Source organism: Onychomys torridus, chromosome 4 (genome assembly GCF_903995425.1).
Source record: "Onychomys torridus chromosome 4, mOncTor1.1, whole genome shotgun sequence".
In the NCBI taxonomy this organism is placed as follows: Eukaryota; Metazoa; Chordata; class Mammalia; order Rodentia; family Cricetidae; genus Onychomys; species Onychomys torridus.
In genome coordinates, this window is record NC_050446.1 from 21,517,291 (window position 1) to 21,535,536 (window position 18,246).

At 37.0% G+C, this 18,246-nt stretch overlaps 1 protein-coding gene across 2 annotated transcripts in view; it reads left to right on the forward strand.

Annotated features, from left to right (window-relative positions):
* Arhgap15 (Rho GTPase activating protein 15) overlaps window positions 1-18,246 on the forward strand; it is a 606,350-nt gene that overhangs the window by 125,131 nt on the left and 462,973 nt on the right. For both annotated transcript variants that reach the window (XM_036185140.1, XM_036185141.1), the window contains exon 6: window positions 2,464-2,553. In XM_036185140.1, the coding sequence (XP_036041033.1) occupies window positions 2,464-2,553 (90 nt within the window). The remainder of the gene's footprint in view (window positions 1-2,463; window positions 2,554-18,246) is intronic.

The following is an 18,246-nucleotide window of genomic DNA, read 5'->3' on the forward strand; positions in this document are numbered from 1 at the left end:
ATGTATCGCCGTATGTCTCATGGCTTTGCCTGTGTTCTATTAAATCTTGCTACCCCTGCGGTTCCTAGTGTCTTCCCTGACTCCACATTTCTTCTCCCTTGTATTTGTTTGGATTTCCTGCTTGGCTATGACCTGTCATGTCATAGGCCAAAACAGCTTCTTTTTTAACCAAAGGTAGCAACAACACACATTCACAGCATACAGAAAGGCCAACCCCTAGACTACGTCTCTGTGGTAGAGTAACTTGCCTATGCATGAACAAAGCTCCATGTTTGATCTCTAGCACTGCACAAAGAAGACAGTGACTCTAGTTGCATTTAAATTCTGACCTTTGGTGACAGAGAGATGGCTGAGCATTTAAGTGTATTTGCTGATCTTCCAAAGGACCAGAGTTCAAGTCCCTCATAATGTGGCTCAGAACCATCTATCACTCTAGTTCTAGAGGATCTGATACTCTCTTTTGCCACAGGAGTGCAAGCGGGACATAGGCATACATGCAGGCAAAAAACTCAAAACACATAAAATAACGTGAAATTGTTTAAAATGAGTAAGTTAATGCAGACCCCTTTAAGCTGTTTGCCTTGGTAACCTTCCACATACCAGAATTATTCTGACATACCTTATAACCTATAACACAGAAGTAATAATGATAACTGCCTCAGACTATTAAAAGGATTAAAAGATAGCCTAGTCATAGGGAGATGCTAGTTAAAGAAATGCTTGATATAAGCAAAGTGCTTCTTATAAAATGTAATTCTACCACCACCTCTCCTACCCCATTGCATTATTTAGGGGAAACAAAACCTTAAGTTTTTTTCCCTTAATGATTATTGTTGGTTCTGAGTATGATATAATTTAACCAACTCTACAGGAAGCAACTTGTTGGTTTTTCTTCGTGAGATCTAGAGTAGTGACAGCCTGGGTGTCACTATGGTGTGAACCTGTGAAACTCACTGATTGCAATAGTTTTAAGGGGCATGGCTGATTGTAAAGGGTTTCCTACAGAGCTCCTGCTGAATATAATTGAAAGACACACTGTGGACTGCTACCCAACCAGGTGAATTTTTTCCTGCAGAAAAATTATGCTCATGTGGGTGCACACCCACAGACATATAGACATACAGACACACAGACACACACACACAAGTTCATACACTTACTTTAGTTGCTGAGATGCAAACATCTCCTATTTTACCATAGGAGTAAAAAAACACAGAAAATCTTCTGCCACTCCTATGTTAGATTTTTTTAAAACTAATAAAATTGGACATAGTGGTTATGAGGCAACAAGTATGTAGAGAAAATATCTTTTAACATCTTTACATTTCTAATTTCAAGTGTGGGCTTAAAGTTCTTGACATTGAAAGTTGCCTAAAATATCTCTATACTAAATGTACAGGATGTTCTGTAGGGAAAAAAATTATGAAATTATTGAATTTCTTAGTAAAGAAACCGAGAGTAGCCTAAAGCACATGAAAATTGTTGAAAAGTATTTCTATACAGTACCTCCTTGGAAAATAGTAAAGAAATGTCCAAAAAAAGGCTTTATGTAACATGTGAAGTAGTGTGAATTTAAACTTACGTAGATGTTATTTACTATGAGTCAAATGAAATTAGGCTGGTTATTAGGAATTTCTAAAGTGAAATGACTTTCATTTATCATGTACTTTGTATAAAAGAAAGCAAATACTATGATCTATTTATTAAATAAATTAACTTTATTACATAAAATTTACACATGTACTCCTAAAGTCTAAAATGTGGATCTTTTTCTTCTTACTATTATTTTAAGACCATGTCTCACTATGTAGACCAGACTGGCCTTTAATTCACAGAGATCAGCCTGCTTCTGCCTTCTAAGTGCTGGGATTAAAGATATGTGTGACCATGTCCAACTAAAATGTGATTTCTAAAAAGAACATTGTTGACACGTTTTGGATTTGCTTTGTTAACATACAAAATGTAAACACTTGAGGAGAGTTTGAGATTAAACCAAATCTGTTTGCTTTGATTTCAAGATGATGTAGCTAGGTTCTAAGTAATTTCACTATGCCACAAAAGTAAAACTAGAACTTCTTACATTACATTATGATTTTTCTTTTAATTTTAGGTCTAACAAGTATATTACTTAATTTTTTCTTGCCCATCACTGACTAGCAATATTATACAGGATGGAAAATCATATCTTCAAGTTTCTTTAACATTATATCAAATCATTGATATACGTATTGATCCTTTTATTGTCGGTAATGAAATGTGTTTTTTAAACTATGCTTCTAATTTTAGAGTATTAAAATTATAAAACCCTAAGTAAAAGTCCATGGATTAGGTTTCCCCTGGGAAGCACAAAAGAGAGGCTTTATGTCTTACATGTATATAACCTCTAACTCAGTGAACCTATTTTCTCTGACATGCTTCTTCAATGCTCTGTGATCTTTATTCTTATTTCATTTTTGTTTACAGAAATCCAGGCACAAAGCAGAAAGTGTGGATTTATGTGGTGCACAGATAGAATGGGCCAAGGAGAAATCAAGCAGAAAGAGTGTCTTTCAGGTAGGAATGCCACACGTACTCAATTTATTCCTGTTTCCTCTGAACTGGAGCTCTCTTGGGTAATCAGAATAAGACTACCTTCCTGGGATGTTTTCATGTGCATGAACTACTTGTCTGAAGGTCATTATGAAAGACTGACTCTCTACTTTTCCTGGTGGAACCATGGGTTTATTTTGTGTTTTTCCCTGATGACTGGTTACTATCTAAACAAAAAAATAGATGCTGTGTGTCGATTATTTTACAACGTCATTGAATTTTGCGATGTATTTGAAAGTTGTTTGGGGTGCCAACCTAGAATGCTTTGCTTAAATAGATGTGACAGGGCATTCTCAAACATACACAAATTAAGATTCACTAATTATAAGCTATTCTGACTCATTGTCCTTCCTGCCTCCAGTCATTGAAAACTTACTAGCAGAAGTAAGGAGCAGGGGAGAGCATAGCAGCCTGGTGGGGATGGCAAGGAGATATGAAAGGGAACTGAGAGAGAAATCAGAATGCATTACATACATGTAAGAAGTTGTCAAGGCACAAATTTAATTAATAATAAAATTTATAGCAGATCCTTTTATATTGAATATTTTCACTTTGGGAAGAAAAATTGCTATGATTGATAAACAATCATAATCATATTCCACTGAGTGTAAAATAAACCACAAAATCCTTGAATGACTGAAAATCAGAAACTTTGGTATTTCATATGGGATGTTACCATTTGATAATCATTATTTGACATGATTTTAAGCAATTATTTAGCAATTATTTCAGATTATAAGTTCGATCTGTTTTTCCATTTTAGGTGATATACAATGTTTAAATTTTCAATTTTGTTTTATTTTAGAATTATTTCATTTAGGAGTGAAGGAAATGGATTAATATTGATTAATATTAAATATTTTCTGCAGTAATTCTACTTTTTAAGAAAAAGTTATTATGTAACAAAAACATTGATGAACTCAGTATAAGGATCTTATAGTAGTATAGGTGGGTTGCCTGTCCCGCTTCTGTTCATATGAGGGGCAATAATTCACTTCCAGCACGTCCAGTACGGATTACTTCCTCCAGGAACTTATTCAGATGTATTAAAGTAATTCAAGTCTATTCAGATTTAAAAAGAAAAAAAACTATACATGTCCTAGAAGAAATTATCTTTCTGTTTCTAGTTTTACTCTACTTAAATATAGAGATGTTTTTAACCAAAAATTAAGTGAAAGGATAGATATAATTATCATCTGTCAACTAAAAATAAAATTTTAAAAAAGAAAGAGGAAGGAAGGAAGGAGGCAGGCAGGCAGGCAGGCACATGGAGAGGGTGGTGATCTCAAACCAAATGGCAGATTATTTAGAGAATCAAGGTATACATAATAAAATGAACTTTATTTGAGATTGAGAAGGTAAGGATCAGTAAAAATAATCCTCTCCTCTGATCTCTTTCTCTTGGTGTTATTCTGACACTAATAATAAAACATAAAGGTCACAATTCTAGTCTCTGACCATCTAAGACAGTGATTCCCAACCTCTGAGTCACGACCCCTTGGGAAACCTCTATCTCCAAACAATATTTACACTATGGTTCATAACAGCAGCAAACTACAATTTTGAAGTAACAACGAAAATAATTTTATGGCTGGAAAACACTGGTCTAGGGCATAGTCAAATAAGCTAAATGTTGTAGGCTTACATATTTGTGGGTCCCCCAATTAATAAAGTTGTAAAAGAAAAAGATCAAGTACAATTTTAAGAACATAATGTTTGTACAATGGAACATTTCTTAGATCTTTGAGGCCAGTCTTTCTGCATCTATCTCTTTAAAGTTTCAATTAGACCAAAAATGATGCTGCTGTTAACTCTGATACACAAATGATGATGTATGTTGTCCTTAGCATTTTGAAATACTGTTAATGTTCATTCTTTTGTAATTTCTAATTTATTAAAATATATGTACTTCTGAACACAGGTTCTTCCAATGACATTGACGTCTATTTCGCCTTTTACAAATTTAGTGGCTTGAAAATTCTTGTCATCTATTTTTGTTTGTAATATAACTGAATAATTCATGGGGCCTTGGGCTGTCAGTATTTAGACAGGTGATTGGTAGGTGGGTAAATATGTAAATAGATAGATAGATAGATAGATAGATAGATAGATAGATAGATGATATATAGATCATAGGTGAATAAATTCCTGATAGTTTTGTATATAGAAATAAAAGGTTATTTTTTGTTTGTATCTTAGATGGTCTTTTAATAAAAAACCTGAAAGATCAGATGCAACCAGCCACTAGTTCTTACCTCTGTGAAATCCTCAGTCTAGAGAGAATGAGTTCCTGTTTCCTCATGCCTTATATACTTTTCTCTGCCCAGACATCACTTCCTGGGATCAAAGGCATGTGTGCTTCCCAGTATGGGATTAAAGGTGTGTGCCAGTTTCGTGGCTCTGTTTATAGTGTGACCTTGAACTCACAGAGATCCAGATGGATCTCTGCTTCCCAAGTGATAGGATTAAGGGTGTGTGCCGCCAGCCACCACCTGACCTCTATGGCTAATCTAGTGGCTGGCTCTGTCCTCTGATCCTCATGCAAGTTTATTAGGGTACACAATATATCACCACAGTTATTATAAAGATATTATGAAGAGCAAAGTTAAAGGAAAATTCTGGTATCATTTTCTGTTCATTCATTGTGGATAAATCATCTGACTTGCCATGAGCTTAGGTAAAACTTACTAATATACATCCATAGAGTAGATCAGAACAGTCAGCTGTTTGAGCAGAATAACAAATTATTTTTATAGTTCTGTTAACAAAGAAGCATTGGGAAGAATTTGCCAGACAACTAAGTCCAGATGACGTGCATCAATATTTGATTAGCTACATTAGCTGGGATAACTCTCAGCTGATCAGAATAAACATGATTATATCTCAAAAACATGGTATTAAGGCATGGGTGGGTGTTTGAGTGCATGTAAGGGTCTCCTTACCTACTGAATAATGAAACGTTTCTTCCCGACTGAAAAAGATCCTTCTAACTTTAGCTGAGGTATCACATCAAAAATAGTTTTAGGATTCCAAGTTTGAATTAGGCTTGATATTCAATCTCAGCCTATGAATTATAGATTACAGACAGCAAATGACTATTGAGATTTTTAGTTCCAGAAGAATCAAAGAAGAGCAAAATTAGAAATAATTTAAAATTTGAAATCTGTCTTTAAAAAGTTGATGGATTGGCAATTATATACCACATAATTATCATGTCTATAGAGAAGTCAAACTTGAAATGAATGGGAAAACAAACAAAAAATTGTGAGTGCCTGAGATATGCTGGGAGCACACATTTTTTGATACAGAAAAATGAAATATTTTTCATTCACTGTTTGTACTTTTTAGAAATCTGACTTGTTCATTTTCTGTATTTAACAAAATCCAAGTTTTATTTACAGTCAAATTTCCATCAAACCCAGTGTGGATTCAGGCTTCTTCTAATAGTTCATGCTAATATCATAGAGACAAAATTATAGCTTTAGTATGTAGTAACTCTTGGTAAATCAAAATGATATTCACTTTCTGAGACCAGGAACCTCTGCCTATTTTGGAACAGAATCTACTTCTGTCTGATAGGCATTGTTCAATACCAAGTACCATTTTATAAAGTGCTGTTCTCTTCTATAGTACATGATCTAGGACTTGTAATCACAGGTGTCAAAGAATGTATAAATACATCTTTAAAGCATTATTAGGTGTACATTTATATTGAATTACTTGATCTTAGAAAAAGCAGTGAGCATTTGCAAACACACACACACACACACACACACACACACACACACACACACTCACACACAAGCAAGCTTTGCACTTAGGAAAGAACCATGCAAATTCTAAACTAAATTAGTCAATGTCCATCCCTCTAACTTTGTTTAATTCTTCAGAAAGGGGGAAATCATGGACCATCACAATTTTGATGTAGCTTGAGAAAGCATTTAGCCAGTGAGTAATTTAGGATGAACTTTGGACAAGTTTTCTTAGTTAACTAAAAGCAATGCCAGGTCTTCATCGGCGAGAGCCTGGGCAAAAAGATTTATGCACAAATCACATGTTTTAAACATTTCTGCTAAGTGCTGGTTTGCTCTTTGGTCTTTAGCCTGAAATTTAAAGCACCAAGGATTAAAAGGATTACAACATAATCTTAAATAATCCCAAATGTCATTTACAGAGAGATAGTTGTAATAACTAAACAAAACTCTACTAAAGGGTGGCAGTACTGTAGGACAGCATCCAAAGCATAAGGGGAGCGATTGTCTTTTCTTTTCTCACTGGCTACATTAGGTGCTTACGTGGCCTCGCATCAGGAAGTTTAACTGATAATATAGTTGTGAAGTCAGCTACAGAAACACAAAATTTTGGAGAAGCTTTAAAAAAATCTTACTGTTTTGAAGTTGAAGGGAAATTTTCAGTAAGGTGCTTTTCCTTCCTTTGAGTTTGAGGCTTTCTGAATGATGTTTTTGGAAGTCTAGTGTGGGGAATTCATGACATGCTGTCAAACAAAGGACACAATACAAACATGATCCTAGGTTCCTAGGGATGCCACTTGTTAAAAATCAGGAACTGGGCATGGTGGTGGAAACCTTTAATCCCAGTCCTTCTGAGGCAGATGCAGGTAGTCTCTGTGAGCCTGCAGAGTGAGTTCAAGGACAGCCTAGAAACCCTGTCCTAAAAATTAATTAATTAATTAATTAATTAATTAATTAATTAAAACAGAAACAAGACTAAAGACAAAACAAGGTAACCAATTCCATTCCATTAAGTTATCACATGATACTCTTTCCTGTCACATAAAACAATTTTAGATGTAAGACTAGAAATTATTGCAGTGACTGTATGTATTGAACCAGGAGACTGGGCATGCTCTTGCTGATCAGATTATTCCTGCTGGGGCTAGACCAGAATATATTTAGTATAACAAACAACAAAGAAAACAATTAGGAAATTCTATCAACAATAGAATTTTTTGTTTGTTTCCTTGGTTCTCAGTAGGGGGTAAGTAGCAACTAATTATTTAAGATATTGAATCATCTGTCTTCTGAAGACGTATTTTCCTCAGACCTTGTGTGGCTGAATAAGTCTTGGTGTTTTATAAACAAATTTTATAAAATTTTGCTATTGAATTTGTTGGATTTCTATAGATTACATGTGTTAAGTTGTAAAATTCTACCAGTTAATAAATAATGAGTGGATCTATGTCAATTGCCTATCTGTAAGACAGAAAACATGGAGATGACTTATGGAGATGAATGTTCACTTTACCTCCATCAGCAGTACAGAACATTAATACTGTGTTCAAACGTCTAGGATTTGACATTGTCTCTTTAATATAAAAGCACATCTGCAGAGAGGGACCCTGTTCCCTACAAGCAAAGTAAAGTTAAAGTAGGTTTACCATTTAATTACTCACATTACTTTTCTGATTCTAGCTATACTGTGTATTAAATATATTCATGCAATATCTTCCATGGATATGCATTACAACTAAACATAATTTGATTGCTCATTCTGATCTGACATGTCTTAGCTTAATGTATTTTAGTACTACTTAAGTTTATTAATGTGGAGATAATTTAATAACATCCTGGAAAATGCTACTTTAAGCCAAAAGGAAAACTACTGGTATTTCACTTTTATACATTTCTCGTATCAAGAGGGGTAGTTTAGAATAAATCTGAGCTTTTACTGATTTTCTCTTCCATTTTGCAATACATATAGTTAAACTAAATGCAAAGGGGAAATTATTCACATTTATACATGCATTAATTTGAAGGCTGGTTTCGGTTGGCAGAATTGCTCACAGTGTCTTAAAAGGCATAGAGTAAAAAATAAACCAAGGTAAAGAGAAACATCAATATCTAACATAGCCTTGGTTTCCTGGATGGCTCGCTCTCCACCATTTCATCTGCCCACTAAAGACATCCATCCTGCAGAGGCAGAATGGGGAGACATTTGCATCTGTGGACCTGCATGTTTTCAGTTGAACTTTACAGAGACTGAGGGCGGGATTCCTTCTCCAACTGCCAGTGTATCACACTGAGAAAGGAGAGGATGGGCCCTCCCCTACCAGCTTCCTGTTTGTGTTAAAAATGAAGAGGTCCTTGGGTATGTTTGAAAGTCACTAAAAGGAGTAATGTTAATACAAATACAGACGGTCATTGTTACTTATTTTCTCACTAAGCAAGTCATCTCATAACTTTAAGCTTGAAATTCCAGTTGTGAGCTTCAGGAGAATCTCGATGAAGGTGATACATATTGTAAAATGCAACTAACTTTGGGGTACTTCAACTTTTATGCACTGCCCTCAGTTGCTAAAGATTTAATATGCCAAAAGAAAAAAAAATATTCATTTACTGTTCAGAGGGTCTGTGTCTTTCTGCTTTGTTTAGATATTGGTATCTAGTCCCTTTTGAAAGCATCATTGCTGCAATATCTAGTTGGTGTAAACTCATTAATGAATGGAATATGCAAGTTAATATGTTAACAGAAGCATATTCCCCTGGAATTTTCTAACAATCCCTAAACTGCAACTTGTAGGGACCCCTTCTCTGTGCCCAAATAAAAGAGAAAGGACACTTCTGCTCCCCTTCAAGGTATCAAAGAAATACTTTTCTCTTGATCAGAAGGAAACAATATGATTATTTTATGAATGTTGGCTTCAGTCTGTCAGTGAGATTATGCTTCGAAAGACTGAATTTTGGAATTAGGGCTTTCACACACACACACACACACACACACACACACACACACACACATCTATATGACTTGCTGTGCAAAAGAGATTCTGAACACAAGAGAAAAATGAATGCATTCAAATTTTGATGAAGCCAAAACACATTAGCTCTGCCTGAAAAAGGAAGAGTAGAAACAGGGAGATAGGTCCAAGCACACCAATAAGATGAGGACCGTGCCCATCCCTTAAGATCAAATCACTGGGAAACACTGGCATTTTTACTGATTTAATTTTGAGGAAAAAATAAGATACAGAAAGCAACTGTGTTGTTAGAGAAAACAATATCAAATTTATCCTACCTGGCTGATCCTGTGAAGCTCTGGAGTACACATCCTAGTCTCAGTATATTTTCCTTTGCACATTTCACTCACTATCTATAGCTGCTGGAGGACCACTGCTAGTGCACTGTGATTTTATCTGTTCACACTAGAGTCAGAACAGAACAAAACTGAATGCAGTAGACATTACACTGACCATGTTGATAGATTTTTAGAACCAAATCGGTCAAAGGAACTAAGATGTAAGCTTTCCAAACTGACATAAATTAGATCAAACTTTTGAACTGAAAGGAATGAACTTGTCATGTGCATTTTTCTCAGAAGAATAGATGGATGTATCCTAATGGTGTACAGCCGCTGCTTTGCTCCCCTTGACTTCTGATGTAGCTAAGTTGCTGGGTGGACATAAGAGCCTTTTATTTAGACAATCTGGGTTTCAGTCTGATCTCAGGCTGCAGAAATAAGCTGCCCTTCACTCTTCAGCCTTGTGCTGGGACTCCCACCTCTCATGAAACTTCCTCATTTCTTCATGCTTTGGTAGAGAGCAAGTGTGCTGGTCCCCAGGCTATTCATGGCTGTCTGTGACTAACTGTCATATACTGGTGGTATCCACTGGATGAGGCTTCCAGGTACTGGGTAACAAAACCTAGGTCTTCAGACTTTATAAAACAACCCAAGCCAAAAAATCCTGGGCCTTAAGAAAGGTTTCATGGGATTGAAGTGAAATTATCAAGTACTAGAATTTTTCTGCTTGTGAATTTTCATCTTCTATAAAGTGCAGAAAGCATGACTTTGATTCTGGCATGACAACTTTCCAACCAAGGGATCTCTTTTGCATATCTGTTTCAGAATTCTTATTTCATATTTGTAAAACAAAGTAGCCATGTTTACTTCATGCTGAGTCTGGTTTTCTTTCCTTTTTAATAGCAAACAGATGTATTCCAGAAAAAGGAATAGTTTAATCCCTAAAGCTGGTTGGTATATAGTATATAGAGCCAATAAATGGTAACACAGTTTACAGCCTGTCCATGAGGAAGACAGAATAAAATAAAATCAAGTACCTTATCAAAGCACAAAATCATCTTCAAATAAATAGCCAGTGCCATTCAGTTTTTAGAAACCCAAGGTAATGGGGCTGTATCTGAAGGCAAGAAACACACACACACACACACACACACACACACACACAGGCACACTCAATGTTTATACGCCACTAGCCACAAGAAGGAGAAAAATCTGGGCAGTGGTAAGCAGAACTATGAAACCTCAGAGCAATGTTTAAAGCAGGATGAGAAAATAACAAAGCAAGCATCATAAACAAAGGCTTGACATGAACTCAAGGAAACAAACAGTCAGTTTATGATGCAGACTAATGCCAGCATTCACTCACTAGCAAGGCCTGGGATCTATGCAGAATCTTTCAATATATGAGTGTACCATGACACTAAAAATGTAGTGGAAAGTACAGATTTCAAAGCAAGGATATAATTTAGGAGTATATGTGTATAATAAAATACAGATATGCATATAATCAATAGTTGAAAAAGAGGCCGTGAATTTGCAGGAGAGTGAGAAGGGATATGCGGAAGAGTCTGGAGGGGAAGAAAGGGAAGGGAGAATGAAATTGTAATGAAATTATAATCTCAATTTTTTTCATAAGGCAAGGAAATAAAATCTAGGATGATGGTTCAGTGGGAAAGAGCACTTGCTGTGCAAGAATGAGGACCTGAGTTCAAATCCCCTCCACCCTTGCAAACCACTGTGTGTGGCCCTATGTGCCTCTGACTGCAGCCTTGCAGGAGGTAGAAAAAAGAGGATTTCTAAGGCTTTCAGATTCAGACTAGCTCTAGCTTCAGTGGGGGATGATGTATCAAGGGAATCAGGTGGAGAGAGACAGAGCAGAACTTCAACACCTCCCTCTGTCCTCCCTGTGAATACGCAAAAGGCACAGGTTTATTTATTTGTTTGTTTGTTTATTTATTGTCTCCAATTCGACACAAGCTAAGAGTTATCTTGGAAGAATAACCTTAGTTGAGAAAATCCATCACAGTCTGGCAGCCTGTAGGCAAGTCATGGGGGCATTTTCTTGATTTATTATTGAAGCAGGAGGTCCCAGGTCACTGTAGGTGGTGGCACTCCTGGGCAGATGGTTCTGGGTGATATAAGGCAGGCAGTGAACAAGCCAAGAAGGAGTAAGCTGCTCAGCAGAGTTTTTCTATGGCTTTTGCTTTAGTTCCTGCCTCCAGGTTCCTCCTCTGCTTCCACTCACTATGGACTTTGATCTCTTAACCAATTACCCCTTTCTTCCCCAATGTCTATTGGCAATGGTTTCATGGTCTTTATAACAGCAATAAAAACATGACTAAGACACACACACACACACACACACACACACACACACACACACACACACACAAACACACATGAATACACGCATACACACAGACAAAAAACACTGCAGGACAGTTAACGTTTCTTGGTATTTGAAGAGGACACGCTATTGAAAAAGTGGTGGCTTAAGTATAACAGTGGGATGAGATGAGGACGTTGGTGGAGGAAACTGAAGCCAGCAACAGATGAGGCTGCTGTTTGTGTCTGGTGTTGGCATTCTCACAGAGTATGTAAATGCATTTCTTCTTGGTAGAGACCCCCCCCACCCCAGGCCAGCCTCACCATTTTATAGAACATTTCATCTCCAGCATGGATGAGGGTTTTCTAACTCATTGTAGGGTGTATGTTCAACCCAAGCTGTTTACAGTGACAGTGTTAACACATTGCAGAAGTGACTCCAAGGAGCGCGAGCTACTGACACTGAACTTCCTTTAGTACCTTAGACAGACCTTGGTAGTTCTCTTGTGTTTTAACTGCTATTTAAACAATGCTTAATTTTTAAGAGTCCCACGCCCATGATCAAGTCAAAGACAGACTTCTAATGCTTGGTTCTATGATGGATTTGAACTCAAATCATGACAGAGAGATTATAAATGAAATCTTTATATGCACAGGGCATGGTGATAAATGTGATGGGAAATATGTGGGACATTTCTTCTTTGACAGCTACACTGGAACACACCATCACAGATGTTACTGTCTACCTGAAAGGAAGGAACAAGCCCCTGGCTGTCTTCAGCACAGCATCAAATGAAATTCAACAGCATTTCATGTTTAATCAGCATCATAAATATTTGGAAGACCAAGTACTAGAAAGAAAATGTGTCCCACAAAGTACAAGTAATGCATCAAAAAGTGACTGGCTTCAATGCAGACAAATTTGTCCTTTTACTAAAGTAAGGATTGTTCTATTATTAACACGGGAAATCTTAGACGGGCAGCACAGACTGCTGCATTATTCATAAAAGCATTGCTGCCATCTGGTGGCCGACTGGCAGTTCAGCACAGACTGTTAATTCCATTTGACTGGGTCTTGTGTGAGGGACGCATGACAAGGTTCTGGGTGGTGAAAAAAGGAAGTGTGAACAATTAGGCTTAGATGCCATTCACTTGATTACTGTCCTTGCTCTCCACACTGTGGTAGAATGAAAGACTCTAGGAGGTAGTGAGATCCTTACATGTTTTTGGCCTTAATGTGAATTTATATTTTACAAGGCTTATCTAAGGAAGTTCCTCTTGGCTGTTGTTGACTGACAAATTTTATTGACATTCAGTTCTGTTGGCAAATAAATATGTACTCAAATATTAGGAAGATGTATTGAATCTAAAGATATGTTATTTTGTGTAAATAAGAATATATGTGAGATGCTGTAATCCCTCATTTGGATCTAAGCATGAATTTCCTTAAGTTATCATTCACTGAGTCTGCTTTTGGAATTAATACAATTTATAATATCAAAAAAGAAAAATGAACAGCAATTCATAAAACTTGAGATTCTATCTCAGTCACTGAAGGGTTGTATAAAGAAATCTGATCAATTGTACATGACTCAGAAACCTATAGAGTAATAATGTATCTTGGAGGATTTAGAAAATAATGACAAATAGTCAGGTCACATTGCACTTTAAGCAGCTGAGGCCTCATGATTCATTCTCACTCAGACGATGACATCTTTGTGTCCTGGACTATTCTAAAACTTTCTAAAATCATAGAATGGCTCATTGTATGTGGTAAAATCTGATCCTGAGAATGGATATTTATGTAGATCAGATGTCTTTGAAGTACATAAGATATAATGAGTTAAAATTGCCCCAGGAGGGAGGTTGGAGTTCCTTGAATTCTCAGAGATGGTATTTAATAGTTAATGTCCACATTCCAGTGTATGTTTCCCTGCCGTTAAACTGCCTGACGACTTAGTAAAAATCACCAACAAAGAGGCATTGCACTATGCTGGAAGAATTATAATATTGAGTGAATGTTATTCTTTACCATAGAAGTTGCAAGTGACTATTTTTAAAATAAAGACATTTGGGTTTTATTTTAAAATTCTTGGGAAGGCTTTGGTTCTATGTATATACATTTGCTATTACCTCTGTTACTAGCTACTTTTGATACTGAAAATATTTCCTTCTTCAATACATTTAATTTGGCGCATCAAAAACCATGTCCCATCTTCCCAGAAAGAAGGATAAATTCCCTTATGTCCTCTGTTCTCTCTTCTCTCCATATTCTCCTCAGGAAGGTGATGGAAACAACAATACCACAAGGCTCTGTCAGGAAACTAAATGCCATGTCACTTATCTCTCTGTCTCTTTCATCTGTAAGTGTACATTTTAAAGTAGATATGTTTCCCAGTAGGCTTGAGTGCAGTTGCATGGTGGTTTCTAATAGCTCCATAATTGACACAGTAAACCCATGGTCAGGGTACCCAGGTATTAGTCATAAGTTGCTAATGATTGTCTCAGTAACATTTGCTTTTCAGCACCTTAACAGTGCATTCTCATTTAGTCAAGAGGATTATTCATATACTATAATAAATGATGTTACCTTAAGCATTTTAATATACAATTGCTCAATGTTGCTGCATAGTGGGGTATTTGGTGGTGTGTTGGTTTCTGCCAAATGGTAATAAGACAGCCTTATCTCAGTGAAAAAGGCTTGTTTTCTTTATAAAGAAAGTTTTTAAAAATCCCTTTAAGCCTACGGTTTTATCATAGGAGGCTCTGGCTTAAGTTGGGTTCTCTGTCTCTGTCACAAAGTCCAAGAAACTAGAAGTTGATCTGCTCCTAGCTTATTGATGGGCAGATCTCAGAAAACAGATTTTAAGAATCAGCAAGAGCAAAATAGCAGGAATAAACAGCACATACAAAGAACTTCTAAAGCTGGTCACAGGGCAGCATGATCTTAACTAAAACTTTCCATCCAAAGTTCCATAAAAATATTAAATAAAATATTTTTTAGCCTCTAAATGCCCCCTATGGAATGGCATCTTTAGCTTTTTCCAACTTTCTGGTCATACATGGTGACTGTGGGGACAAGAAGGCTCTTCTAGGTATTCTCTTATAGCACCTGTAAATATCCATAGCAGAAAGCAAAAGATACATGATGCAATTTGAGGCAAGATGTACACTGTCTGAAGAAGGTTGAAACCAACAGGCAGCTATGTGCACCAGCAAGTGCAGACACAGATGTGGAGAGATATGAGGAAGAAGAGCAGCAATGTATGATGCAATATGTCCCTGTAACATCCAAATATCCATATATCTCACACTAAATGCTACCCAGAGCCTTAGACATGTGGCTGATCTCATGACTTTAGAAGAGCTAATAAAAAATTTCAGGGAAAATTTTTACAATTTTCCTGCAACTGTGTATGAGGATGTATTTGATATCCATTCTATATTTCATTCCCAGAGATTCTGGATTTTCCTTACCCATTGTTATGGTCTGTTTTCCTGCTGCGATATTGTCATGTGCAAGGGCTCTGGGACCTGGTGTTCTTGACATTTCCAAACTCCGTTTGATGTAGTTAATAACCCACTGCATGCAGTGCGGTGGTGGCACATGCCTCTAATCCCAGCACTCGGGAGGCAGAGGCAGGTGGATCTCTGCGAGTTCAAGGCCAGCCTGAGCTACAGAGTGAGTTCCAGGAAAGGTGCAAAGCTACAGAGAAACTTTGCCTCAAAAAACCAAACAAACAAAAATAGCCCTCTGCACTCACCAGGTATGGAAGCAACAAGAAGCAACTCCCTCAGTTACTTAATGCCAGAACCATTCTTTGTGTCAATATACAGAAACAGTGGTACCCTATTGTTAGAAAGGCCAGGTTTCCTCATAAACGTATCAGCTATTTTATTGGATTATTAGTCTATATCTTTAGGATGCACAGCTACCAGCCATTGGACATAGATTTAATTACCACATTGCTGACACTTTTAGAAGCAAACCTCACCCTATCCTAGTAACAATGGTTTCTAATGCAGCAAAGACCAGACTTGAAAACTTAGAAGCATAAATATTGCAGATGTGTTCTATGGTGGCTATTCTCTTTTCTACTTTGGTTCTTAGACAGCTCTGGTCTAGCTTCGGGGAACGTTGTGCTATGGACCACTTGGGCTGTAGTATGGCAGACCTTTTTCCACTAAGGTACCACTTTATTCCAGATTTATTTTAAGATACCATACCATTGCAAGGTCAATTGTTCCCAAGTCATGTGGCACTTAGAAGAACAGTTTGCCCTGGAGCTCAGTGTCCAGGCTTCTATTTCCTTTACTTCTTTGCATTGAGGTAGTGCTTTGAATAACTGGTGTTACTGGTTCTGCGTACTTAAAGATCACAGACAGTGGCACCAATCAGAAAATTCAAACACATATATAGAGTTGATCTCAAGTCCAGGGAGGCTGAATCAAGATCCCAAGAGAAAAAGGGTTCAGTTTGCTAGGCAGCACCTAACTGATGTTCTGAAGTTCTGAATGTTTGTCTCTCCAGATGAAAAGCTCTTCAGTAAACAAAGCTATATTGATTTCGTTGGGAGGAAGTAATGGTGTTAGGTCAATATAGAGTCACTATGCCTGACAACATGACTATCATCACAGATTCATTTTTACAAGATCTAAATGGCTAAGGAAAGGAGATGGAGACCATCAACTGTCTACGTCATCTGGTTCAAAGGTGTGATCACTGGGAAATATTAAGACATTAACAGGAGACATAAAACATGCATGCTATTGATGACCCTCTTGAGTCTACTAATATTTTCCAGACTTCTTTGTCTCTCATCTTCTAGATTGTCCCCCTCCAGGCCTCTGGCCACCATACAAAGACATCCCTGATGTCTATGTTCTTCCCTCAGGCTACCCAACTCTCATGTTGCTTGCCTGCACATCTCCCTTGTGAGAGCATTTCTGCTTACCACCGCCCTATAAGAGTGGGCTATAAGCACCTATAAGGTGCTATACATGGCTTTCCATTCTTCATCATCTGGCTTCAAGACCCTCCAGGAGACCATAGGGTCAATCTTAGGAAGCAGTTCTTGAAAAACATGTGAAGGAAAATGGAATTTTATCCACTTGTTTGTGAGTCTTAGATTCTGCTGAACTGTGGTCTTAAATTCTGAAACTTGTACTTCCATCTAGGGATTGCCATATCACCAATTATTTAGTGGATTTGACAATGTCAATCATTTAGGAACCTAATGCCACATAGTCTGTTGAAAATCTATGATCAGGTACTTACTATTTATTCTGACTCAGTGACAAGCCAAAAGTGAAAATTTTAATTGCTGAGGTTTTTTTGCTTTAGAAGACAAAGTCTTCCTCCATCATCTCATAAGCTTTAAATATGTGTGTGTGTGTGTGTGTGTGTGTGTGTGTGTGTGTGTGTGAAACTTATAGCATAACCTACTACAAAACTTACAGTGATATTATACTCCAGTTTTTCTTTGAACTTTTTCAATCTTATATCCTGACAGTCAAAGTTCAAATACCATAGCCTGGACATGCTAAAGACATTGGTTGATTGTGGAATAGCCACTCTGCTCTATCAATGGCTTCCAGAAATGCTGTTATTGCTCAATATACAATGTACATATAGCAATAGAGACTAGTTACAGTCATGTAACTGTATGAGAATATCTGAGTAAAAGTGAGAATTGTGACTTTAATTAAATAAATGATGGTTGCTGGGCATTGGTGGTGCACACCTTTAATCCCAGCACTAGGGAGGCAGAGGCAGGTGGATCTCTGTGAGTTCAAGGCCAGCCTGGTCTACAAAGCAAGTTCTAGGAAAGGCACAAAGCTACACAGAGAAACCCTGTCTCGGGGAAAAAAAAAAAAAAGATTGTTGTAAGCCTCTGAACTTTGGGCTCATTCATAACAGAATAAATAGCTAACTCATCCAAATTATGCATCTACAAATATAATCCAAAGGTTTAATTTTTATGAGAAATAATAACAGTTATGAAAATACGATTTAACCTTTTAAAGAGGTCATGGGACCTCAATTCATTGTGCCAGCTTTAATAATTAATCTCTAAGTTTAATGCTGCAAGGCTGTAGAGAAAAGGCAGGTAGTAGACTTCATCTGGCCATGTAGCTTTCCTATTACTCAGTATGTTTATAGAAATAACTGCCTAACAAAGTTAACTTCCAGGAAGGATGCCAGGTTACAAGGAATCATACCCAAGTCTCAGAATCACATTGGGCTTTCACCCAAAATGTTTGCAACATTAGGTGGAAGCAACATAATCATGC